The sequence below is a fragment of the Tursiops truncatus genome, chromosome 3 (assembly GCF_011762595.2).
Source record: "Tursiops truncatus isolate mTurTru1 chromosome 3, mTurTru1.mat.Y, whole genome shotgun sequence".
NCBI classification, from domain to species: domain Eukaryota; kingdom Metazoa; phylum Chordata; class Mammalia; order Artiodactyla; family Delphinidae; genus Tursiops; species Tursiops truncatus.
In genome coordinates, this window is record NC_047036.1 from 109749043 (window position 1) to 109776674 (window position 27632).

Sequence of the window (27632 nt, forward strand, 5' to 3'; positions counted from 1 at the left end):
ATACAGATTGCCAACAAACACATGAAAGGATGCTCAATATCATTAATCATTAGAGAAATGCAAATCAAAACTGCAATGAAATATCATCTCACACTGGTCAGAATGCCCATCATCAAAAAATCTACAAACAATAAATGCTAGAGAGGGTGTGGAGAAAAGGGAAACCTCTTGCACTGTTGGTGGGAATGTAAATTGATACAGCCACTATGGAGAACAGTATGAAGGTTCCTTAAAAAACTAAAAATGGAACTACCATACGACCCAGCAATCCCACTACTGGGCATATACCCTGAGAAAACCATAATTCAAAAAGAGTCATGTACCAAAATGTTCACTGCAGCTCTATTTACAATAGCCAGGACATGGAAGCAACCTAAGTGTCCATCAACAGATGAATAAAGAAGATGTGGCACATATATACAATGGAATATTACTCAGCCATAAAAAGGAACAAAACTGAGTTATGTGTAGTGAGGTGGATAGACCTAGAGACTGTCATACAGAGTGAAGTAAGTCAGAAAGAGAAAAACAAATACCATATACTAACACATATATATGGAATCTAAAAAAAAAAAAAAAAAAAAGGCCAGAAAAACCTAGCGGCAAGATGGGAATACAGATGCAGACCTACTACAGAATAGACTTGAGGATATGGGAAGGGGGAAGGGTAAGCTGTGACAAAGTGAGAGAGTGGCATGGACATATATACACTACCAAACATAAAATAGATAGCTAGTGGGAAGCAGCCACGTAGCAGTGGAAGATCAGCTTGGTGCTTTGTGACCACCTAGAGGGGTGGGATAGGGAGGGTGGGAGGGAGGAGATGCAAGAGGGAAGAAATATGGGGACATATGTATATGTATAACTGATTCACTTTGTTATAAAGCAGAAACTAACACACCATTGTAAAGCAATTATACTCTAATAAAGATGTTAAAAAAATCAATGTTAAAGTTCACTAAAATATACTGGAAAGACAGAAATGTGGGGAAAAGAATAATAGAGGCTAAGATTTTTAAATTATACTAGTATTTAGAGTTAGCATACATCTAGAGATGGATGGTAGTGATCACTGCACAACACTGTGAATGTACTTAATGTCAATGAACTGTACTCTTAAAAATAGTTCACTGCAGCACTATTTACAATAGCCAGGACATGGAAGCAACCTAAATGTCCATCAAGAGATGAATGGTTAAAGAAGATGTGGCACATATATACAGTGGAATATTACTCAGCCATAAAAAGGAACGAAATTGAGTTATTTGTAGTGAGGTCGATGGACCTAGACTCTGTCATACAGAGTGAAGTAAGTCAGAAAGAGAAAAACAAATACCATATGCTAACACACATACATGGAATCTAAAAACACGGTACTGATGAACCTAGAGGCAGGGCAGGAATAAAGATGCAGACGTAAAGAACGGACTTGAGGATACAGTGGGGGAAGGGGAAGCTGGGAAGAAGTAAGAGAGTGGCATGGACATATATACACTACCAAATGTAAAATAGACAGCTAGTGGGAAGCTGCTGCGTAGCACAGGGAGATCAGCTCAATACTCTGTGACCACCTAGAGGGATGGGATAGGGAGGGTAGGAGGGAGATGCAAGAGGGAGGTGATACGGGGATATATGTGTACTTATAGCTGATTCACTTTCTTGTACAGCAGAAACTAACACACCATTGTAAAGCAATTATACTCCAGTAAAGATGTAAAAAAAAAAATAGTTAAAATGGTAAATTTTATGTATGTTTTACCATTCCCCTGCCCACACACACACACAGAATTAGCATCCATAAACAAGGAGAAAAGGTTCGCACAGGAGTTTTGTTTATTCTAATTATAGGATAAAGAATGTTGAAAGAATAAACAGGACCTATGTCTTTACATGAATTACATGAATTTGGCCTTCCTCCCAGGACTAAGAAATTCTTATTCAGGTACTTAGTTACTCAAACAGAGAATTATGTATTAAGAACAGTTAACAGCTGAAGTGAAATGTGATGGCCATTAGTTCAAGAAAATTTTATCATCAGCAACTGAAATGTAAATATTTACCATTAATTAAATTAGAAATTATATTTCTTTAGTCCTTAACCCCAGCCAAGTGACCTAATACCTAAGACAGAGAAATTCCCATTTACCTGATAATCCTGAGGTATAAAATTATCAATAATAAGCATCTGAAGTCGAAGCTCCCGGCTAAGTTGTCGAATGTTCTCCAAAAGGCCTTCAATTTCCCTCTGATGTTCCTGTTGGAGATCGGCCATCTAACAGAAAATCAATGAAAATACTAAGGACAAACAAGATTTTAAATACAAAACAATTCCATCTGACCTAGGGCAGTGGTCTAGGAAACCTTGTAAGAGCTTACCCAGTTCTTTCACAAAAACAATGGACAGAGTAACACTATCTATCATTGTCTATTCCATGTTATTAGTTAAGGTTGGAAATAATTTAGCTTAACAGCTGAAATTAAAAATTGCAAATAAAGGCAAAAATTTTACTTCTTTAAAATTGTAAGCACATATTATGATTCCTTTAGGATTCTTAATCATACTTAATCAAAGAAATTCTTTTCTAAAAAATTCAAACTACAATAATAGGTAACTTCTTAAAGACCAACCTCTGACTTTGCAGCCATCAGCATAGTCCAAACTTTCTTTAACTTCTTGGTCTTTCCTTGAGCTTCTTCTTGCAAACTGGTATACTTTTCTTCAATATCCAAGCGTTCTTGCTATGACATAAAGTGATAAACTTCAGAATAATTTTATTCATTAAATCACAAGTTTAATTATTTAACAAATGACATAAATGTTTAGCAACTATTTCTTTCAAAGCAATCCACAGATATGCTTTAAAATTTTATTAAGGGATTTCCCTGGTGGCACAGTGGTTAAGAATCCACCTGCCAATGCAGGGGACATGGGTTTGATCCCTGGTCCGGGAAGATCCCACATGCTGTGGAGGAACTAAGCCCATGCACCACAACTACTGAGCCTGTGTTCTAGAGCCCACAAGCCACAACTACTGAGTCCACGTGCCACAACTACTGAAGCCCACATGCCTAGAACCCATGCTCCACAACAAGAGAAGCCACCGCAATGTGAAGCCTGTGCACCTGGGACTTCCCTGGTGGCGCAGTGGTTAAGAATCCACCTGCAAATGCAGGGGACATGGGTTTGAGCCCTGATCCGGGAAGATCCCACCTGCCACAGAGCAACTAAGCCCGCATGCCACAACTACTGAGCCTGTGTGCCTAGAGCCCCTGCTCTGCAACAAGAGAAGCCACTGCAATGAGAAGCCTGTGCACTGCAACAAAGAGTATCCCCTGCTCTCCGCAACTAGAGAAAGCCCACCCGCAGCAACGAAGACCCAACACAGCTAAAAGTAAATAAATTTATTTTTTTTAATTTTATGAAGATTATAGATATTCAGCTTTTCACTAGAAAAGTTAAATACCTTAGGTGAAGCATCAACCAGAAACAAAAATTTACATTACCTCCTTTTCCTCAAGTTCTCTGCGAAGTTGCTCTGCTCTTTTCCTCCTTTCTTCCAATTCCATGTTGGATTCTTCAAGAAGTTTCTCTTGTTCCTCAGCTTTTGCCAACAAATCAACACCACCAACAATTACCTTCTTCTCCAGTGCGGATAATTTCTCTAGCAGAGACTGATGCTCTTGTCTGTTAATTAAAATGAGAACACTCTGTATCCATCAATTATCTACTATTCTATTAAATTTCCCCAAATTTAACAAGGATTTGGATGTAAAATTTCAAAATAGGAATATAATTATATAACATCTCTATCAAATACACAACTGTGTAGTATTGCTTTTAATTACTATTCAATTTTCTTGCTTATACATCCTATGAGAAAAACCAGGAAATTTAAATCACAAATCCATCTCAATTCAGTAATACTCACTGGGCCTTAAGAAGATCTTTTTCCCGTTTCTCTAACTCAGCTCTAGCCTTGTTTCTTTCTTCTTCTTCCATGTCAAGCTTTGTTTCAAGTGCTTTTCTCTCCTCATCAATTTTTGCTTGCATTTCAACCATTTTATCTGGGGAAACTTTCTTTTTGCCTATTTGAGTCATATAATTCCAACAGTCACTTCAGAGTGAATGCTTCAGACAACATAAATTATCTTCAATATAAAAGATACATTCCTCATGAAAAGAAAATCAAATGTCAAAATTTTAAGGAAATCAACTGAATAATATATTTTATTTCTATTTATTATGTCCCTAGAAGATCTTTTTAACTAACTGCTAAATTCAAACTGTTGTCCAACTGTGCAGTGAAAACTAAGAACAGAAGTAAGTGAAAAAGAAGCATAAGAGATTAGCAGGGAAAAAAAAGAGAAAGATAAACAGGAAAACTAAATAAATAAAAAAAGCAAAGATATTTGTATGTCCCCAAATAACACATATCGTCAAAAAAGCAACATGATTATTTAGTTACTTTTTTCTGATAACCAGGTACAAAATCAAGTGGCTTCTCAAAACACCTCCCCACAAAATTTATTAAAATAAATGAATAAATAAAAGCCACAAAGGGACTTCCCTGGTGGCACAGTGGTTAAGAATCCACCTGCCAATGCAGGGGACACGCATTCGAGCTCTGGTCTGGGAAGATCCCACATGCCGTGGAGCAACTAAGCTTGTGTGCCACAACTACTGAGCCTGCGCTCTAGAACCCGCGAGCCACAACTACTGAGTCTGCATGCCACGATTACTGAAGCCCGCACATCTAGAGCCAGTGCTCTGCAACAAGAGAAGCCACCACAATGAGAAGCCCTCGCACCGCAATGAAGAGTAGCCCCTGCTCTCCGCAACTAGAGAAAGCCCACGTGCAGCAACAAAGACCCAACACAACCAAAAATAAATAGACAGAATTGATTCTTAAAAAAAAAAAGCCCACACACCACAAAGAATAGCCCCCGCTCGCCACAACTAGAGAAAGCCCGCGCACAGCAAGGAAGACACAATGCAGCCAAAAATAAATAAATAAATAAATAAATTTTTTTTAAAAAAAGCCCCATATAGGTATAAAATGTACAGATAAAAATATCAGGCAGAATTTTTAAGTAGTTTTTAACATATATTTTCAGAGGTTTTCTAAAATTGTGTTTGATAAAATTACTTGAAAGTATTTTACTTCATAGTATACTTTTAAAGGAAGTAACTCTATACTAATTATGTAACAGTTACATATGAATTAAACAGGCATTTTACAGTTGCTGTCACAATATATCATCATACCTTAAATGAACTAAAACAGCTTGTTATGATGTCAAACTCAGGATCCTAAATCTCCCTAAGTCAGATTAAACATTCCTAGTGTCAAATATAAGTAGAAATACTACAAAATAATGCAGCTAAGAAATACAGCTTCAAAATGATTATTTTGATTATAATGTCTAGTAGAGTGTTTTATGTACATATAATAGACGTTCAATAAATTTTATTGAATTTAAAAATCATGAAATTAAAATGAAAAACTAAGAAAGAGAAAAGAAAAACTAGCTTATTAAACTGGTTATGAAACTGAATCAAAGATAATTCATTTCTGGTAATACAATTTCTTTGAAACATATTTTCCTTCAGAAAAACAATCAAATTTTTCGTAGAATTGGTCTGAGGCTCTCCTGAAAGCTTTCTGTCATTCTTAACTTCCTTCCCAGAGGACCACAGAAGAGTGTAAAGAAGAAGAGTTTTTTATAAACTGTTAATGTCTCCACCAAAAGCTAACCCCTCATGCTAACAAGGAAAGAGAACTGAAAAATAAAGATGATGGAGATATACATCTGAATAAACTCTTTCAGGAACCAAGAGACGATGAATCATTCACAGGCTTTAATTCTTTGGGTTAAAATCATATAAAACCCCCAAAGGTTTAAAATACATTACCCTTCACTTCTATAGAAATACAAGAAAGTCCAAAGCAAACTAAAGCCACAAAACAAGTAAGTTAAATAGAAGAGTAAACAAAAGCACTGATCCAAATTCACGCTTCGGTGTGGTGTGATTCACTGCAATCCCAAAGTCAGGCCATAGACCTGACTCTGTTGGATTCTTTGGCACAATCACCTATACTGAACATTCTGAATTACACTGTTAAGAAATAATTTTAAAAAGTAATCTAACTCCTATTCCCAATGAATTCCTAGAAAGGATTTCCCATCAGTAATACTATTTCTTAGAAATTTGAGGGGGGAAAGTATAAGTTCAGGTATAAAGTAAGTGTATGCACTAAAATATTATAACTTCTTTTCCACTCCAAAATTGTAAATATTTAAAGAAAAAATGGCAAATATGTTAAGATTAAAAAATGTATGTGTGAAAACCATAGGAGTATAGAGTAAATGGTCTGATTGACACATGTACATTAATTTTTTAGGTTCCTAGGGTTGCAATTGTTTTGTTACTTAAAAACATACAGTTTCCTATTGCCAACAAACACATGAAAGAATGCTCAACAACATTAGAGAAATGCAAATCAAAACTACAATGAGATATCATCTCACACTGGTCAGAATGCCCATCACCAAAAAATCTAGAAACAATAAATGCTGGAGAGGGCGTGGAGAAAAGGGAACACTCCTGCACTGCTGGTGGGAATGTGAATTGGTACAGCCACTATGGAGAACAGTATGGAGGTTCCTTAAAAAAATAAAAATAGAACTACCACATGACCCAGAAATCCCACTACTGGGCATATACCCTGAGAAAACCATAATTCAAAAAGAGTCATGTACTAAAATGTTCATTGCAGCTCTACTTACAATAGCCAGGAGATGGAAACAACCTAAGTGTCCACCATTGGATGAATGGATAAAGAAGATGTGGCACATATATGCAATGGAATATTACTCAGCCATAAAAAGAAGTGAACTTGAGTTATTTGTAGTGAGGTGGATGGACCTAGAGTCTGTCATACAGAGTGAAGTCAGAAAGAGAAAGACAAATACCGTATGCTAACACATATATATGGAATATAAGAAAAAAAAAAACGTCATGAAGAACCTAGGGGTAAGGCGGGAATAAAGACACAGACCTACTAGAGAATGGACTTGAGGATATGGGGAGGGGTAAGGGTAAGCTGTGACAAAGTGAGAGAGTGGCATGGACATATATACACTACCAAACGTAAAACAGATAGCTAGTGGGAAGCAGCCGCATAGCACAGGGAGATTAGCTCGATGCTTTGTGATGACCTGGATGGGTGGGACAGGGAGGGTGGGAGGGAGGGAGACGCAAGAGGGAGGATACGGGAACATATGTATATGTATAACTGATTCACCTTGTTATAAAGCAGAAACTAACACACCATTGTAAAGCAATTATACTCCAATAAAGATGTAAAAAACAACAACAAAATAAAAACATACAGTTTCCAGACCCATAAAGAAGCAGTAAAATAAAAAAAAAATTTTATAGGTAGAAATACAAAAGCACATGCATATTGATGAATTACTACTATGCCTGAATTGCATTAGTTATTCAAAACCATTCAGGTAATATTTTCAAACTGATGTTTTAGCAGCAAAAATCTTATTGTGCTCTCATACCATTTTCATAAAGATGACCATGCATATATATAGCTAGGTTCAGTTTCAAAACTCTGATATTCAAGTAACATATTATTTTAGCCGGAATCAGTCCAATAAATCATATTTCTCCCCAAATAATATTTTAAGCTAAATGTGAATAGGTACCAACTCTCCTAACCAGGCACTTAAAAACATGGTATCATGAAAAGTTACGTTTACACTGGTTTTTTTTAAGATTTTTAAAAAATATTAATGAACCAAACCAACCAACCAACCAAAAAACAAACTTTCTTTTTCTAAAAGTGTAAATTTTCAGCACAAAATTTCAGGTAAAAAAATCTAAAAAGAATTTTAATGTCATAGAGTATTTAATTGAGCCAAACCAGAGTGGTAATATTTTAACTTCTCCTCTACCATGTGCTCTAACCAAAACTGTGAAGGTGAACTTTGGCAAGGTAAAGTTAAAAAGAAGAATTTCAGGAAGTGTTAACTGAATTAATTTCATTTTCATTATACGAGCACCCATGAGCATACATAACCAGACGTTTGATTCCTCACTTTAAAAAAAGGTAAAAGGTTAAGTGAAAGGTTAATGGTGAAATTATGGTCATTATTTTCTGGTAAGAAGGCAGGGATGAGTATGATACCATGTTGATGGATTTCCATCAAAACTTAGCATTAGGTATGGTAGACAATACAGCCTTAAAGGGACCTGTAACAGAATATCTTTTTTAAAGTAATGAGCTATGCGTTTGTAGAGGGTAAGTCAGATAATAAGGGCCTTGGAGTGCTATTTCTCAAGCAGTAGAACTGTGTGATAAAAATTAAAGATGAAGAAGAGCACGCCAGCACTTCTGAGCCCAGGAGATTTGAGTGGAAGCAGGAAGACCAGGATGGACTCTTGTACAGGGGTTGAGGTATTATCCTTGAGAACTGGCTGGGCTTATGAAGAAGAAGCAACATTCCTGGGAGGCACCTTGTATGAAAAATTGATAGTAAATGGGAAGAGACTGGCAAGAAAAGGGAAGATTCAGAGCAAATGTTGTGAGCTCTGGTGAAGGAAAGGGCAGTGATGCCATGAATGCTGATTGGAGAGTTGGAAAGGGAGCTGCTCTGAGTTAGGGCAGGAGGGACTGCTTTGACACAGTGATGTCAGGTGTGTCATGTCACTCACCTCTATATTCATACAGATTTTACTTTCTATGTATGAATGAAGGGATACTCATTCCCACTCAGAACACTCTTTTCTAAAAAAAAATTTTTTTTTAAAAAAAGGAGAAAAATCTTGAATATGAAATCACTTATATTTGTATTTCTAAAATTTGGCTTAATGGGTCTTTAAGAATTTAGAAAAATGATTACACCATGCGGTTTTGTTGTCTATTTTGTTAATTAGTTCTAGAATATCCAATGTGTTTGTCACTATCAATCTAATTATTTCTGAACTGTTCCCTTAAGAAGATTATTTGGAAACAAAAATGTTCCTAGAGGGCAGACAGCAGAAGCAAGAAGAACTACAATCCTGCAGCCTGTGGGAAAAACCCCACATTCACAGAAAGATAGACAAGATGAAAAAGCAGAAGGCTATGTACGAGATGAAGGAACAAGATAAAGCCCCAGAAAAACAACTAAATGAAGTGGAGATAGGCAACGTTCCAGAAAAAGAACTCAAAATAATGATAGTGAAGATGATCCAGGACTTTGGAAAAAGAATGGAGGCAAAGATCAAGAAGATGCAAGAAATGTTTAACAAAGACCTAGAAGAATTAAAGAACAAAAAAACAGAGATGAACAATACAATAACTGAAATGAAAAATACACTAGAAGGAATAAATAGCAGAATAACTGAGGCAGAAGAATGGATAGGTGACCTGGAAGACAGAATGGTGGAATTCACTGCTGCAGAACAGAATAAAGAAAAAAGAATGAAAAGAAATGAAGACAGCCTAAGAGACTTCTGGGACTACATTAAACACAGCAACATTCGCATTATAGGGGTCCTAGAAGGACAAGAGAGAAAGAAAGGACCAGAGAAAATATTTGAAGAGATTATAGTCGAAAACTTCCCTAACATGGGAAAGGAAATAGCCACCCAAGTCCTGGAAGCACAGAGAGTCCCATACAGGAGAAACACGCCAAGACACATAGCAATCAAATTGACAAAAATTAAAGACAAAGAAAAATTATTGAAAGCAGCAACGGAAAAACGACAAATAACAAACAAGGGAACTCCCATAAGGTTAACAGCTGATTTCTCAGCAGAAACTCTACAAGCCAGAAGGGAGTGGCATGATATACTTAAAGTGATGAAAGGGAAGAACCTACAACCAAGATTACTCTACCCAGCAAGAATCTCATTCAGATTCAACAGAGAAATCAAAAGCTTTACAGACAAGCAAAAGTTAAGAGAATTCAGCACTACCAAACCAGCTCTACAACAAATGCTAAAGGAACTTCTCTAAGTGGGAAACACAACAGAACAAAAGGACCTACAAAAACAAACCCAAAACAATTAAGAAAATGGTCATAGGAACATACATATCGATAATTACCTTAAACGTGAATGGATTAAATGCTCCAACCAAAAGACACAGGCTCACTGAATGGATACAAAAACAAGACCCATATATATGCTGTCTACAAGAGACCCACTTCAGACCTAGGGACACATACAGACCGAAAGTGAGGGGATGGAAAAAGATATTCCATGCAAATGGAAATCAAAAGAAAGCTGGAGTAGCAATATTCATATCAGATAAAATAGACTTTAAAATAAAGAATGTTACAAGAGACAAGGAAGGACACTACATAGTGATCAAGGGATCAATCCAAGAAGAAGATATAACAATTATAAACATATATACTCCCAACATAGGAGCACCTCAATACATAAGGCAAGTGCTAACAGCTATAAAAGAGGAAATCGACAGTAACACAATAATAGTGGGGTACTTTAGCACCTCACTTACACCAATGGACAGATCAGCCAAACAGAAAATTACTAAGGAAACACAAGGTTTAAATGACACAACAGACCAGATAGATTTAATTGATATATATAGGACTTTCCATCCAAAAACAGATTACACTTTCTTCTCAAGTGCGCATGGAACATTCTCCAGGACAGATCACATCTTGGGTCACAAATCAAGCCTCTGTAAATTTAAGAAAATTGAAATCATATCAAGCATCTTTTCAGACCACAATGCTATGACATTAGAAATCAATTACAGGGAAAAAACCGTAAAAAGCACAAACACATGGAGGCTAAAACAATACGCTACTATATAACCAAGAGATCATCGAAGAAATCAAAGAGGAAATCAAAAAATACCGAGACAAATGACAACGAAAACACAATGATCCAAAACCTATGGGATGTAGCAAAAGCAGTTCTAAGAGGGAAGTTTATAGCAACACAAGCCTACCTTAAGAGACAAGAAAAATCTCAAACAATCTAACCTTACACCTAAAGGAACTAGAGAAAGAAGAACAAACAAAACCCAAAGTTAGTAGAAGGAAAGAAATCATAAAGATCAATAAAACTAAAAACTAGTTCTTTGAGAAGATAAACAAAATTGATAAACCATTAGCCAGACTCATCAAGAAAAAGAGGGAGAGGATTCAAATCAATAAAATTAGAAATGAAAAAGGAGAAGTTACAATGGACACCGTAGAATTACAAAGCATCCTAAGAGACTACTACAAGCAACTCTATGCCAATAAAATGGACAACCTGGAAGAAACGGACAAATTCTTAGAAAGGTATAACCTTCCAAGGCTGAACCAGGAATAAATAGAAAATATGAACAGACCAATCACAAGTAATGAAATTGAAACTGTGATTAAAAATCTTCCAACAAACAAAAGTCCAGGACCAGATGGCTTCACAGGTGACTTCTATCAAACATTTAGAGAACAGCTAACACCCATCCTTCTCAAACTCTTCCAAACAATTGCAGAGGAAGGAACACTCCCAAATGCATTCTATGAGGCCACCATCACCCTGATACCAAAACCAAAGATACTACAAAAAAAGAAAGTTACAGACCAATATCACTCTTGAATATAGGTGCAAAAATCCTCAACAAAATACTAGCAAACAGAATCCAACAACACATTAAAAGGATCATACACCATGGTCAAGTGGGATTTATACCAGGGATGCAAGGATTCTTCAATATATGCAAATCAATCAATGTGATACAACATATTAACAAACTGAAGAATAAAACCATATGATCATCTCAATAGATGCAGAAAAAGAAAATTCAACACCCATTTATGATAAAAACTCTCCAGAAAGTGGGCATAGAGGGAACCTACCTCAACATAATAAAGGCCATATACGACAAACCCACAGCAAATATCATTCTCAATGGTGAAAACCTGAAAGCTTTTCCTCTAACATCAGGAACAAGACAAGGATGTCCACTCTCACCACTATTATTCAACATAGTTTTGGAAGTCCTAGTCACGGCAATCAGAGAAGAAAAAGAAATAAAAGGAATACAAATTGGAAAAGAAGAAGTAAAACTGTCACTGTTTGCAGATGATATGATACTATACATAGAGAATCCTAAAGATGCCACCAGAAAACTACTAGAGCTAATCAATGAATTTGGTAAACTTGCAGGATACAAAATTAATGCACAGAGATCTCTTGCATTCCTATACACTAATGATGAAAAATCTGAAAGAGAAATTAAGGAAACACTCCCATTTACCATTGCAACAAAAAGAATAAAATACCTAGGAATAAACCTACCTAGGGAGACAAAAGACCTGTATGCAGAAAACTGTAAGACACTGATGAAAGAAATTAAAGATGATACCAACAGATGGAGAGATATACCATGTTCTTGGATTGGAAGAATCAATATTGTGAAAATGACTATACTACCCAAAGCAATCTACAGATTCAATGCAATCCCTATCAAATTACCAATGGCATTTTTTACTGAACTAGAACAAAACATCTTAAAATTTGTATAAAGACACAAAAGACCCCGAATAGCCAAAGCAGTCTTGAGGGAAAAAAATGAACCTGCAGGAATCATACTCCCTGACTTCAAACTATACTACAAAGCTACAGTAATCAAGACAATATGGTACTGGCAGAAAAACAGAGATACAGATCAATGGAAAAGGATATAAAGCCCAGAGATAAACCCACACACCTATGGTCAACTAATCTATGACAAAGCAGGTAAGGATATACAATGGAAAAAAGACAGTCTCTTCAAATAAGTGGTGCTGGGAAAACTGGACAGCTACATGTAAAAGAATGAAATTAGAACACTCCCTAACACCATACATAAAAATAAACCCAAAATGGATTAGAAACCTAAATGTAAGACCAGACACTATAAAACTCTTAGAGGAAAACATAGTTAGAACACTCTTTGACATAAATCACAGCAATATCTTTTTTGATCCACCTCCTAGAGTAATGGAAATAAAAACAAAAATAAACAAATGGGACCTACTGAAACTTAAAAGCTTTTTGCACAGCAAAGGAAACTACAAACAAGACTAAAAGACAACCCTCAGAATGGGAGAAAATATTTGCAAATGAATCAACGGACAAAGGATTAATCTCCAAAATATATAAACAGCTCATGCAGTTCAATATTAAAAAAACAAACAACCCAATCCAAAAATGGGCAGAAGACCTAAATAGACATTTCTCCAAAGAAGACATACAGATGGCCAAGAAGCACATGAAAAGCTGCTCAACATCACTAATTATTAGAAAAATGCAAGTTAAAGCTACAATGAGGTATCACCTCACACCAGTTAGAATGGGCATCATCAGAAAATCTACAAACAACAAATGCTGGAGAGGGTATGGAGAAAAGGGAGCCCTCTTGCACTGTTGGTGGGAATGTAAATTGATACAGCCACTATGGAGAACAATATGGAGGTTCATTAAAAAACTAAAAATAGAATTACCATATGATGCAGCAATTCCATTACTGGGCATATACCCAGAGAAAACCATAATTCAAAGAGACACATGCACCCCAATGTTCACTGCAGCACTGTTTACAATACCCAGGTCATGGAAGCAACCTAAATGCCCATTGACTGAAGAATGGATAAAGAAGTTGTGGTACATATATACAATGGAATATTACTCAGCCATAAAAAGGAACGAAATTGGGTCATTTATTGAGATGTGGATGAATCTAGAGACTGTCATACAGAGTGAAGTAAGTCATAAAGAGAAAAACAAATATTGTATATTAACGCATATATGTGGAACCTAGAAAAATGGTATAGATGAACTGGTTTGCAGGGCAGAAATTGAGACACAGATGTAAAGAACAAACATATGGACACCAAGCGGGGAAAGTGGCAGGGGGTGGGGGGGTGGGGGTAGGGGATGGGATGAATTGGGAGATTGGGATTGACATGTACACACTAATATGTATAAAATGGATAGCTAATAAGAACCTGCTGTATAAAAAATAAAAATAAAATTGAAAAAAAAAGTTCCTAATACCTTCCTCAATAAAAACTGAAATAAATTAAAAAAAAAGAATTTAGTAAAAAAGGAAGTTTTTTTTTAAAAAATGCTAAAGTTGAAATATATTTTAAAATACAAAGACAGATACTTACCTTGTTAAAAAAAATCATTAAATAAAAAAAATGTAATGTGGTTAAACAACAAAGTTCTTTATAGTTTAAATAATTGTACCACATGGAGTGCAAATCAATCACACCAACCTGCTTGATCTTTCAATAAGAAGTAGTAAGCAAACCGTAGACAGGAAGCATATGCACAGAGATGAGGAGGAAAAAAAGAAAAAACATTATTTCTTTTGTAGAACAAAGAAAAATGTATAACAGCATTTATTTATAGTATAAGTATAGAAATAAATCATTATAAAAACTGAAATAGAGCAGTTGTATGCAAAAAGAAAAGTATATTCAACATAATCAGAGATAATAATTTAAGCAAGATAATAAGATTTAGTGTAAGATTACAATTCAAATCAATCTTAAGAGCTCACACTGACTCCCAAACTCCTGCAAACATAACAGTTCAGCAACAAATGGTGGACATGGAATTGGGAACCTGCTAAGACCTGGGAAGTAATCTAAAAGGGCAAACAGAAAATTAAGCCAATTTTAAATATTAATAAGTTAAAAGTAGCAAAAGTCACATTGTTCATTTTCGAAATTTCCCAATTCAATGACCTTCTAATAGAAGGATACATTACAGGTGTGCCCCCCTTTAAGAAAATCCAACACAAAAACTTCAACCAACTAGAGTTTAGAGTAAACTGTAGTGATTATGTGATAAACAAAAGCATTTAATAAAGAATTTTTAAAGACAGCAAGTTCTCCCAATACAATTGATTTCCCAACTTGATTTATAAGCAATTTTTTCAGAAAAAAACATTTATTGCATAAAGTGAAGTACACCTGTATAATAACAAACTTGCATTCAACCTATCAGTAGACTGTTAAGGGTAATTATAATAATGATTCTATAGAAATAAATGATCAACTGATAGTTCAAACAAAGAACACCTTAAAAAAAAAAGGCCATTCATATTTTTAAAAGGGAAGGTACGCACAGCAACCACATGCTGGGACAACCATCTCTCCACTTCACCAACACACCCACAGTGCAACAAAAGAATTCAATGTTATATGCCAGGTATATAAAGAGTAACTAAAACTGCTTGAAATGAACAAGGTACAACTCATTTCATAATATACTTTGATGTAACTACTTTCTAAGGATTAAAGTAAAATTTTAAAACAGAAAATTAAATTGTAATGCCTCCCACTCAGATATTTTCTATATTTTGCAGTTTGTAATACAAAATGAGACTTCCACATGGTTTCTAAAGCAATTTCATGTATTTTATAGGTTAGCCTATGAAATTAATTGTCTTGGTAAAATGTAAGAATTGCAATAGAGAAAATAATTCCTAATATTCTTGGAAGTCTTCCTCTAGCAAGCTAAAAGCATAAGAACAATAACCAAATGTTTCTGTTATTAGTTTGGGAAAGGTAGGTATACAGATAATGCTTTAAAAAGCAGTAAGCTGCAAACTAGTACAAGGAAGCATCAACTCTCTTTCCTTCTGAAAACTAAATTATACATAAAATTAATAATACTTTTCAACTTAATTTATTAAATTACAGTGTAAGAAAAGGCCTTTAGGTTTGAAATAAGTCTAGATAGATAGATCCTGCATAACACTTTCGTGTGGATCTGAATTCTCTAATCATACCTTAGAAAGTTTCTTAAAATCAATCACGCAATTCAGAAATAAGGATAAATGGCCATTTGAAATAAAATACCATTCAATTTATCTTTACTTGCTTCAAACTTTACATTTTTCTTTATTAGGGAGTTTTCAATCTTAAGCTACCCCTAAGAACAGGACACCAAGGAGTAAAATCTTTTTAACTATAAGACATGTTATAAAGGGCACTGGTGTACTTCCAAATATAAGGTGTACCTTAAGAAATTCAGGATTTTGTTATTACAGGTCCCTTACCTGACTAGGATGTATCATGAAACATAAAAAGGAACCAAGAGTTATTCTCTTATACAGCTTACTAGCTCTCTTTACATTATCTCAACTGCAAAAGCATGAATCTCTCTTCCATTGTCTCAAACATAAGCGTAAGCATATGTTTTAACAATTACGGTTAACTGGAAGCAATGAAGAGGGGAGCTAAAGTCATCACATGCTTTGTTTTACTGAGAAGTCCAACATGTATTCTTTAAGTAATGACAGGGAGCGGTGCAGCATTTCTCAAATGAAGCCCATGGGTTATGGAAAAGCCAAAGCTCTGTTAGAGAATTTAAGAGCTACCACTCACTAGGCAAGAACTTATCCAGAGGTTTCTCTATGACAGAACATGTGGAGTCTGAACTACTGCTGCTGCTACTGCCTGGAAGACAAAGAAATGAGCCCAACGGGAACCAAAGAAAGAGGAAACAAGAAAATGAACACATACACAGAGAAAAATTCAATTCCAAAGAAAGAATTTTAAAGGACAATCAAGCTTTGTATTAAAGAACCAAAACCTACTTTCCCTTAAAACCAGTCTTGGTACTCTATGCAGTATTCTCTAATTACAAAGCCATACAGGGGAATTAGAAACTCTATTCCTTTAAGTATCCACTGTGGGCAAATCCCACTATTCACTTAAAATATAGTAATTCAGAGGGTTGGAATGAAGAGAATAAAAATAAACAAATCATTTGGTGACATTTAAGTCTATTTAAACCATTTAGGTTGATAAGCTAAAGGAACTGAGTTTTAAATTTTAAAGTCACGAACAATTAAAATTACAGGAATGATAAATTACCCTTTAATACAGACAGTTCGGTTTGTCTTCAATTTCACTCTTTCACCTCCAAAACATCAAACTATCAGATGTGATTATATATGTTTAAGGTTTCACAGCAAAACTTTGAAAGGCTTACTGAAATTTTTAAAATTTCTAAGCCTGGAAGGAAGATATGTTACTATTAAATATTTTAACATATTAAGCAGTGGCATTTTTTTCTATTTAAAACTTTATTTTTAACAAATCTATCATCTGCTTTAGCTTTGAATACTTTACTCTGAAAAAATAGGTGTGAACACAAAACCACTTCTCTAAATCAGGGGTCTGCAAACATTTTCTGTAAAGGGACAGATGATAAGTGCTTTAGGCTTTGTAGGCCAGACAGACGCATGTGAAGGCAGCTGTAGACCATATGTAAACAAATGAGCATGGCTGTTTCATAAACTTTTATTTACAAAAACAGGTGGTGGGCTGAATTTGGCCAGCAGACTACTTGCCAACTCTTGCTCTAAATTATATTTTTCCTGTCTTTTGAAGGACTCTTTATGGCTTTTAAATTAGGGACACCTGATCAAACAGCAATGGGTTTATTTTCAGCAAGAACATTTTAATAAGACAAGCAAAATATGCAGCAGCTTGAAAACAATGATCCACATTAATGGAAGAGAGTTCTGAAATAAATATTCAGGGTTAAAGGATTTGAAATGTAGGCCATTATAATATGTCTCTCTCTTTTGCATGTCATCTATATCTTTATCACAATGAACACAGTCTCAATTCGTACTTGGCAACAAGTGCCCAGTGTAACAGGTGAGAATGAGGGTACATTTTATAAAGAGAATACATTTTACATTCTATTAAAAATACAATCCTTCTACAAATTTATTACTTAAAAATTCAATGATTAAAGCGTAATCATGTTTGAAAAAAAAATTTCACATTATCCTAATTTCCTAAAAATTTAGATTCCTAACATAAATAAAAGTCCTCACATTAAATTAAAATCCCATGTGAAATTTTAAAATGGTATATCCACTATCACAGATTTTTATAATTCTAAATTGTAAAAAAAACAAAACCAGAACATATTATATGCTGATTCATCTAGAAATAGGAGATCAGTATAGGAGGAAAAAATAATGCAAAGTTAACCAGGTATATGGCATACTTCCTCTGTTCTAATTGCTACCACAATTAAAAATGGCAAAATAAAAGTCATGCACTCGACAGCCTTAGGAATGTTAAACCATCATTAGGCAGCAATCTCATTTAATTTCCAGAACACTAAAATGAACTTACCCCTTCTTTTTTTCCTTTTCTCTCCATCTTCTCCAACCTCACCCTCTTCATCATCATCCTCCTCTGACCCACTGATATCAGAGCCTGATATTTCTTCCCCTTAAATAGAAATTTAATACAATGATGTTTATTCTGTGCCAGGTCACTGGCTATTTAGGAAATGCCTATATAAACTTTCTTCATTAAGTTTTTGTGCCCTAAACAAACCTTATTTTAATATTCCTAGACAGTATATCAGATATGCTAACCTCAGAAACAGATACAATGTACACAGAGGCTTTATCTTTAAAGTTCCTAAAGAGAAGTTAGATTCTGATCCATTTAAAATTTCAAATTATTAGTTTAAGTACAGTTCTAAATGTTACATGTTAGAGTTATTATTTCAGTCTTTAAAAAATATGATCACTTTTGGGGAGCATTTTCTTAGTTTTCTGTTTAAGATTTTAAATTCATTCAACCTGTTTATTTTTTTAAGGGCCATAAAACTGTCATCGAACACAATGATCCCACTTTTAGGACTGTATCACATGAAGTAATTCAAAAGAAGAAGAGCTTATTTGTACACAAATATGTTAACTTAAAAAAATCAAAAAAAGGGATTAAGCTAATATTAATGCAAATCAGTGCTATAATACCTTCAAAGTAGTTATTTAAAATTACTACTGTCCATATATGAAATATCTAAGAAAACAAAAGTAACTGGGGGAGGAGTAAAATATACACTAATCATAATATAATATTTGAACCTACAAATAAAAGATGGAAAGAAATCACAGAGTCTCGGGAGAAGAAATTCATTAAACATATTTTGTTCTTTAGGCCTAGAAACAATGACACCCTGGTAGCAATGAGCACACCTAATGCCTAAATCTTGGTTTCTAAATACCATTCTCCAATGAAAGGAGCCAGGGAGAAATAAATGATTTTAAGGCCAGGGTAGGGAAAATAAAAAAATGAGCTCTAAGCATCTGTGGTGCCAGAAAGTGAGGAAGTGCTCAAAAAACAAGTAAACAAACAAACTGATGGGAGCATGTTGACAGGATATATGAACTACCCTGAAGGAACTCCTAATGGCCAAAGCTGGAACAATCTGAACAATAAAATAAATAGTATTATTGTATTATAAACCCACAGACTAAAATAATTATCCATGAGTCCATATTGACATAAAAAATACTCAAATAAACAAACAAGTGGGGGAGAAGAGACTGCTTTTCCTTACAGTAGAATTCCAGACACTCCAAACACTAAACATTAGAAGAAACAATGGGAAGAGAATGTCACCATTGAGCAAATGCACAAACTACTGTTGGATGCTAACATTAGTGGAAGAAAGTATGATGAAAAACAGGACCTTTGTATAGTCTCAAAGAATTTGGTTGGCCAAAAGGTTCATTCGGCGGGTTTGCAAAGCAGAAACAGAGACACAGATGTAGAGAACAAACATATGGACACCAAGCGGGGGGTGGGTGGCAGTGGGATGAACTGGGAGACTGGGATAGACATATATACACTAATATGTATAAGATAGATAACTAATAAGAAACTGCTGTATAAAAAATAAAATTTAAAAAGTAAAAATATAAAACATAATTTAACAAAAGGTTCATTCGGTTTTTTTCCATAAGATGGCTCTAGTAGCACTTAGCTGTCTTTAACTTCATTTGAAACAATTTTGTTAGATTGTATGTGACAGCTGTCATATCAACGTGTATTTAAAAAAAAGACTTATCAAAGCTGGTGAATTTTTGTGTACCCATTTTAATATTGAAGATGGAAGAAAAAAAGGAACATTTTTGGCATATTATGTTTTATCATTTCAAGAAAGGTAAAAACGCAACCGAAATGCAAAAAAAGATTTGTGCAGTGTATGGAGAAGGTGCTGTGACTGATCAAATGTGTCAAAAGTGATTTGTGAAGGGTCGTGCTGGAGATTTCTAACTGGATGATGCTCCACAGTCTGGTAAACCAGTTGAAGTTGACAGCAATCAAATCGAGACAGTAACTGAGAACAATCAACGTTATACCACGCAGGAGATAGCCGACATACTCAAAACATGCAAATCAAGCGTTGAAAATCATTTGCCCCAGCTTGGTTATGTTAATCGCTTTGATGTTTGGGTTCCACATAAGTTAAGCAGAAAAAAAAAACACAACTTCTTGACAGTATATCCTAATGCGATTCTCTACACAAATGTAATGAAAACATTCCATTTTTAAAACAAATCGTGATGGGCAATGAAAAGCGGATACTGTACAATAATGTGGAATGGAAGAGATCGTGGGGCAAGCTAAATGAACCACCACCAACCACACCAAAGGCCGGTCTTCATCCAAAGAAGGTGATGTTGTGCATATGGTGGGACTGGAAGGGAGTCCTCTATTATGAGCTCCTTCCGGAAAATCAAACGATTAATTCCAACATGTACTGCTCCCAGTTACCAACCGAAAGCAGCACTCGATGAAAAGCATCCAGAATTAGTCAACAGAAAATGCATAATCTTCCATCACGATAACGCAAGACGGCATGTTTCTTTGATGACCAGGCAAAAACTGTTACACCTTGTCTGGGAAGTTCTGATTCATCTGCCATATTCACCTGACATTGCACCTTCAGATTTCCATTTATTTTGGTCTTTACAAAATTCTCTTAATGGAAGAAATTTCAATTCCCTGGAAGACTATAAAAGGCACCTGGAACAGTTCTTTGCTCAAAAAGATAAAAAGTTTTGGTAAGATGGAATTATGAAGTTGCCTGAACAATGGCAGAAGGTACTGGAACAAAAGGGTGAATATGTTGTTCAATAAAGTTCTTGGTGAAGATGAAAAATGTGTCTTTTATTTTTACTTAAAAACCGAAGGCACTTTTTGGCCAACCCAATATCTCTCCACAAGGTACATATTAATTACAAAGGAAATAATAAAATAGTAGATTTATAGTGGAGAAAATTTGCAGAATAATTATGAGAAAACTATAAATAAATACAAATTGAGGAACATTCTACAAATACATGACCAGTACTCTTCAAAAGCATCAAGATCATGTACAACAAATAAAGACTGAGGAATTGGAGACTGGTGGAAACTAAACAGACATGACAACTAAATGCAATGTGTGATCCACAACTGCATCTTGGACTAGAGGAAAAGGGCATTAGAGAGAAAACTGTCAAAAGTCTAGTAAGGTCTGTGGATTAGTTAATAAGTTTGTACCACTGTGAATTTCCTGGTGTCAATAATTGTACCATGGTTATGTAAGATGCTAACATTAGGGGAAGCTGGCTAATAGGTATATAAGAACTCTCCTTGCTATTGTGAGTTTTCTATAAGTCTAAAATTATTTCAAAATAAAAAGTTAAAAAATTATGCTTTTAATGTTTCTGCCTATTTTTTAACTGTTTTTCTGATTAACTCTATTAAATGGATTATAAAAACAATATGTCCTAAGAGCATAAATAAAATGAAATTTATTAAAAATAAAGTCAGCATTACCATATTATCCAGCAATTCTACCTCTGGGTATATACCCAAAAGAACAAAAGAATTGAAAGCAAGGACTCAAACAGGAATTTGTACACCACATTCATAGTAGCATTATTCACAATAGTCAAAAGATAGAAGCAACCCAAGTGTCCATCAACAGATGAAGGTATAAACAAAACATGGTATATACACACAATGGAATATTATTCAGTCTTAAAAAGGAAGGAAATTCTGACACATGCAACAATATGGATGAACACTGAGGACATTATGTTAAGTAAAATAAGCCAGACACAAAAGGAGACATATTATATGATTCTACTTACATGGGGTACCTAGAATAGTCAAATTCATAGAAATAGAAAGAACAGTGGGTTACCAGGAACTGAGGGAGAGAGAGGGATGGGAGCTAGTGTTTAATGGGTACAGAGGTTCATTTTGGGATGATTAAAAAGTCCTGGAGATGGATGGTGGTGATGGTTGCAGAATAATGTGAATGTACTTAATGCCACAGAACTGTACACAAAAATAGTTAAAACGGTAATTTTTATGTTATGTATATTTTACAATAAAAAAATGTAAAAAATAGGGTCAGCAAAATAAAGATATGAACTCAATATTAAGAAATCTAAGAAATTTTACATCTTTAAAACATACTGACTATAAATACCACCTAGTGGTCACATTTAAAATACCAAATTCCATTATCTAAGAGGCAGCTCAATTACTGCTTTTCCTCAATAATCTTACTCAAATTTACTGAATCAGCACCTTCTCCAAATATTTGTGATGTTGGCATCTCTGGATTTCATATCTGATCTAACCAGTTTCCCCACAGACTGAAAAGAGGCAATTTCAAAGCCCTTTATTCACCTGGTATGCAAAGGAGCCCTATGCCAGTTAGTTCTTAGCACGAAGATCCAGGAAGTCACTGACTGCCTAATGATGGTTGGTAAATTTCTCGCCCTAATGAATAAGGTCTTCAAATTTTCTAACCTTCTGACATGATATCTTGTTAGAAAAGAATTTCCAAAATAGAATCTCATGTTCAAATTTAAACACGAAAGCATATTTTCAAGGCCATGCAATGAATTTTTACTTAAGAGTAAACTAGGTTTACCCATGACTCTCTGATTGCTTTGTTTACTTCAAATAATAGTGACTGATACCTATCACAAAGAACTCTGGTCATTTTCGCTAAATACATGTATGGTAGAACTTGCTCCTATATAGAGACAAATAAAAATTCATTATTTAATAAGTGGACATATGGAATCTTTACAAAAGATCATGGGGACTGAGATGGAGGTTTAAATTAAATGAATTTTTTTAAAAAAATCAATACACAAATATTATATAATTCTACTTGAGCTTAATATGGAAATGTTAAAGTATGTAAGTATCAATTTACCTTGCAGAAATATTCCCTTAAATATCAATGTTAGAGGTTCAGAGAATTTTTAATAGGTGGCTTTTTATTAGAACACTTACTGGCTAAACAACACGTTTTTAGCCAACATTAAGATTAATATTTTGAGAAAATGTTACCTTCTTCAAGCTTTTTTTTCAGTTCTTCTATTTCTTTCTGAAACTGACGAAGCAAAGCATCCTTTGGATCTTCATTAATTCTAGCTTTATTTTTAATATTCTTAGCACGATTAGCATACCGCAATGTACTGATGGTTTCATCATAATTGTAATCTGCTGGTCCAATATTTGCACACTGTTGAATTAGGAATACAAAACGTTTTACACTTGACACAAATTAATACTACCATTATGAACATATCAAAAAGAATTCTGGAATATATTTCCATTCCAGTCTTCCTGAAAAAGAGGGCACCACCACATAGGCTTCCAAACAATACAATTATAGACTCGCACACATGGTGTACTAGAAAAAATAACTCCAAATTTTAAAAAGTAAAATAATCAATAGTTTTTTAAATGTTATGAATATTAACTACTGGCATAAGCAGGAATCTTAAATTTTCCTGATGATAACTATACGACCAATTAAGTCTTACCATCATGGTTTTTGAATTTCCTCCTAAGGAATCCTGAAGAAGACGAGTCAATTTAGAGTTACGATAAGGCACATGAGTGCTTTTTCCATCAACCAAGGCAGAAATAACATTACCAAGGGTAGAAAGTGAAAGATTGATTTTTGTAGCTTCTTTCAGGCGCTGCCCAGTAGCTCCAGTTTTTGCTTGTCTTTCTGAACCCTTACAATAAACAGAGACAGAAGTAAAGCTAAAATAAAAAATACAGAATATTCTTCCCAAAGTTAAAAAAAGTATTTTAACGGTAAAAGATCTAATATATCTGGAATTCACTTCAAAATAATACTGGAAGGGAAGAAGTGGCTGAGGGTAGAGATGAAATAGGACTGGCCATGAACTGATAATTGCTGAAGTTGGGTGATGGGTACATGAGAAATCATTATACTATTCTATCTACGTTGTATAGGTTTGAAATAGTCCATAATTAGTAGTAAGTTAAGGGGACTTCCCTAGTGGTCCAGTGGCTAAGACTCCACACTCCCAATGCAGGGAGCCCGGGTTCAATCCCTGGTCAGGGAACTAGATCCCACATGCCGCAACTAAGAGTTCGTGTGCCGCAACTAAAGATCCCGCATGCCACAACAAAGATCGAAGATCCCACGTGCCACAATTAAGACCCGGCGCAGACAAATAAATAAATAAATATTAAAAAAATAATAATAAGTTAAACACATACACAGGTAAAACTTAAAAATTATATAATCACTCCTTTTCACTTGAATTATTATTTATTTATAAAATAAAAAGAAATCACAAGAGTTATTCTTAAGTAGCATCCTGTTACTTACAGCAAGATCTACAAGATGGAGCTTCCCCATCCTGACATGCATGTTACCATCAACGCCTTTTTCACTGCATTCTATAGTAATTGTAAAGATGGCATGGGAACGGGAACTATGTTCATTCATATTAGTTGCACCAACAGAACCTTGAATAAAGGGAGGAAATTATTTAAAACTATAACAACAGGGAATGCCTTTAAAAATAATTAAATATCCAGAATACTGAATTTCATCAGAGCCAAAAGCCAGAGAGCATGGCTAAAACATAAAAACTTAGGTATATTTAGCCATTATTAGAAATTTCTGACAATTTATGTTGATAACAAAAAACTGTATTTTTTTCACATGAAAGAGGGGATTTGAGAACAAAATACTTAATTTCAAGTATTGCTGGCTTAAAAAATTAACTAATTTACATAAAAAATACATGTTAAATAATTCAAAAAATTAACTGCTGTTTCAGCTGTCTCTAAAAAGTATTATTGATATGTTCTGGGAATCAACCACAGGAATACTTGCATATATACATTAGATGATACAAAGATATTCAGGGAAGAACTGTTTACAACAGCGAGAGATCAGAAACAACCAATATGACAGTGGTTAATCAATTATAGAATAGTCATACTATGAATTACTAAGCAGTCTTTTTTAAAAAAAAATAAGGTAGATCTGAATGACATGGAAAGATACCCATAACATATGAAAAAAAGAAAGGAATATAGAGCATAATCCCATTTCTGTAAAACAAAAGCATCCATTCAAAATATGCTAAGAATTTGAGTGTGTATAAATATTTTACATGAATATATTGTGCAAACAAAGAAAAAGATCTGTTTTGTTTTTCACAATAGGCATGTATTGGGTGTTTTTTTCTTAAATTCCAAAGTATTTTAAAAGCAATATGTTAATTTCACCCAATGCCAAAATTATTTTCCTACTATATTCATGTAGAGCTTCTCCATGTGAGCTGTGATTTTACAATTTAAACATTAAAAGGGTACTCTTTATTAGCAAATGGCTATAAGTCAGATAACTAGAAAGTAAATTGCACTGGTAAAGAAAAGTAAAGCCCAATGAAAGAAGGTAAATGGAAAATCAGTGAGGGAAAATGCAAGGATCTGTGATTCCATACTATACTTTTCTGTTTTCTTTTAAATCAAGTTATGAATTTTTAAAATCAATTTTCTCCAAAAATATAAAAACTAATAAATCTGACACCACTTCAAATCATCTAATCAGATGTAACACACTATACATATTTCCACAGAGTAGTAGGTCTTATTTTACCTTGTTTTTTTTCCACTTAACATTATCTCCTACATATATTTCCATGTAAAAACCAACTTGAAATTTTTACTAAAATTGAGTTATTATCTTACTGGGAGATATTTGGGGTTGTCGCCTATTTTAGTTCTTCATAAGGGACACTAATATGAGCATCTTTGAGTAGATACCTTTCTTTCTCTTTAGAATTATATCCATGGGAAATATTTTCCAAACTGGAACTACCTTATGAAAGGATAGGAATAGTTTTATCACTATGTGATTATCAAAACAAGCTATAGCAGTGTTTTTCAGTTTGGAGTGGGAGAGAAAGTGTAATTTGAAAAAGTCATATTAAATATTTTAATACCCATTGCTTTTGCAATATAAGTAAAGCATGCTATTTATGATTGTGATTTTTCTGTATTTCCGGTTATGAAAACAAAGCAATGCAACAGATGTTATGTCAAAATTGACCTACACTGAACTTTACAATCCCTAGGAGAGAACAGCTTGCAGCAATCAAGTAGACTAAATGATCCAACCTAACACACTGCATAATGGAAATAAAACATTTCCATAGCTGTAATTTTTGTCAAAATATTTATTTTGGAATAAAAAATTAAATTTTTATGTTTTTCAGGGAGGTACAGAAAAACTTATCCCAATCCTTCTCTTCCCCACCCTCCTCGTCCTTGGCAACCACAAGTCTGTTCTCTGTACCTATGAATCTGTTTCCATTTCATGAATGTGTCCATTTGTGTTGTATTTTAGATTCCACATATAAGTGATATTATATGGTATTTGTCTTTTTCTTTCCGACTTAATATGATAATCTCTAGGTCCATTCTTGTTGCCACAAATGGTATTATTTCATTCTTTTTTATGTCTGAGTAATATTCCATTGTGTAATATTCCTTCTTTATCCATTCATCTGTCGATGGACATTTAGGTTGTTTCTATGTCTTGGCTATTGTGAATAGTGCTACTATGAACATAGGGGTGCATGTATCTTTTCAAATTATAGTTTTGTCTGGATATATGTCCAGGAGTGGGATTGCTGGATCATCTGGCAACTCTTATTTTTAGTTTTCTGAGGAACCTCCATACTGTGCTCCATAGCGGCTGCACCAATTTACATTCCCACCAGCAGTGCAGGAGGGCCCTCCCCTGCAGCTAAACCTTTAATTTTTGAACTCAATCTATTTGTTAATGAAGACTATTTTCCTCTCTGCTATCTTAGGTGTTCAAATCTCTTTACCTTCCTTTCATTTTATTTCTCTCATTAGAATTTTTTCATTTTTCCTTAGACAAATCTCACATACTAAGTTAAATTAATTCTTAGGTAGTTAATGGAAGGTTTTGGTCACTATTGTGAATGGAATCTTATGTTAAAAATTTCTTAAGTTAAATAAGCAATACATGAACATATTCCTGGTATAAAAAAATACAAACATACAAAAAACATAAAGTGAAAGCTCCCTATATCCCTTTCCCCCAATCTTATTTCCCCTTCACTAAAGGTAACCACTATTAAATGTCCTTTCATTTTGTATTTCACATACATACATGTGAACACACACACAAAATACCCAAATATGTAGTTTGATAATTTGGCTTTTTTTATACATGAGATGATGCATTACATACTGTGCTAGTTAGCTTTCTTTTTCCCTTAATATATATCTGGAAAGTCTTTTGGGTCTCTACATGTAGATTTAACTCACTGTTTTGTTGTTTTTTTTTTTACAGCTCCAATATAGTCCATAATATTTTTGCACCATAATTTATATAACCAATTTTTTATTGACAGTTATTTAGGTTGTGTCAAACTTTTTGCTATTACAAGTAATGC

At 34.3% G+C, this 27632-nt stretch overlaps 1 protein-coding gene across 3 annotated transcripts in view; it reads right to left on the reverse strand.

Moving 5' to 3' along the window:
- The window catches only part of KIF3A (kinesin family member 3A), an 82415-nt gene that overhangs the window by 7700 nt on the left and 47083 nt on the right, over positions 1 to 27632 (reverse strand). For 2 of the 3 annotated variants that reach the window (XM_033853155.2, XM_033853154.2), the window contains exons 6-14: positions 24518 to 24657; positions 23694 to 23891; positions 23215 to 23389; positions 18184 to 18282; positions 14290 to 14298; positions 3930 to 4086; positions 3505 to 3685; positions 2629 to 2739; positions 2147 to 2272 (exon numbers count right to left, since the gene is read on the reverse strand). In XM_033853155.2, coding sequence (XP_033709046.1) covers positions 2147 to 2272; positions 2629 to 2739; positions 3505 to 3685; positions 3930 to 4086; positions 14290 to 14298; positions 18184 to 18282; positions 23215 to 23389; positions 23694 to 23891; positions 24518 to 24657 — 1196 coding nt within the window. The remainder of the gene's footprint in view (positions 1 to 2146; positions 2273 to 2628; positions 2740 to 3504; positions 3686 to 3929; positions 4087 to 14289; positions 14299 to 18183; positions 18283 to 23214; positions 23390 to 23693; positions 23892 to 24517; positions 24658 to 27632) is intronic. The other variant, XM_019924407.3, reaches the window with a different exon arrangement.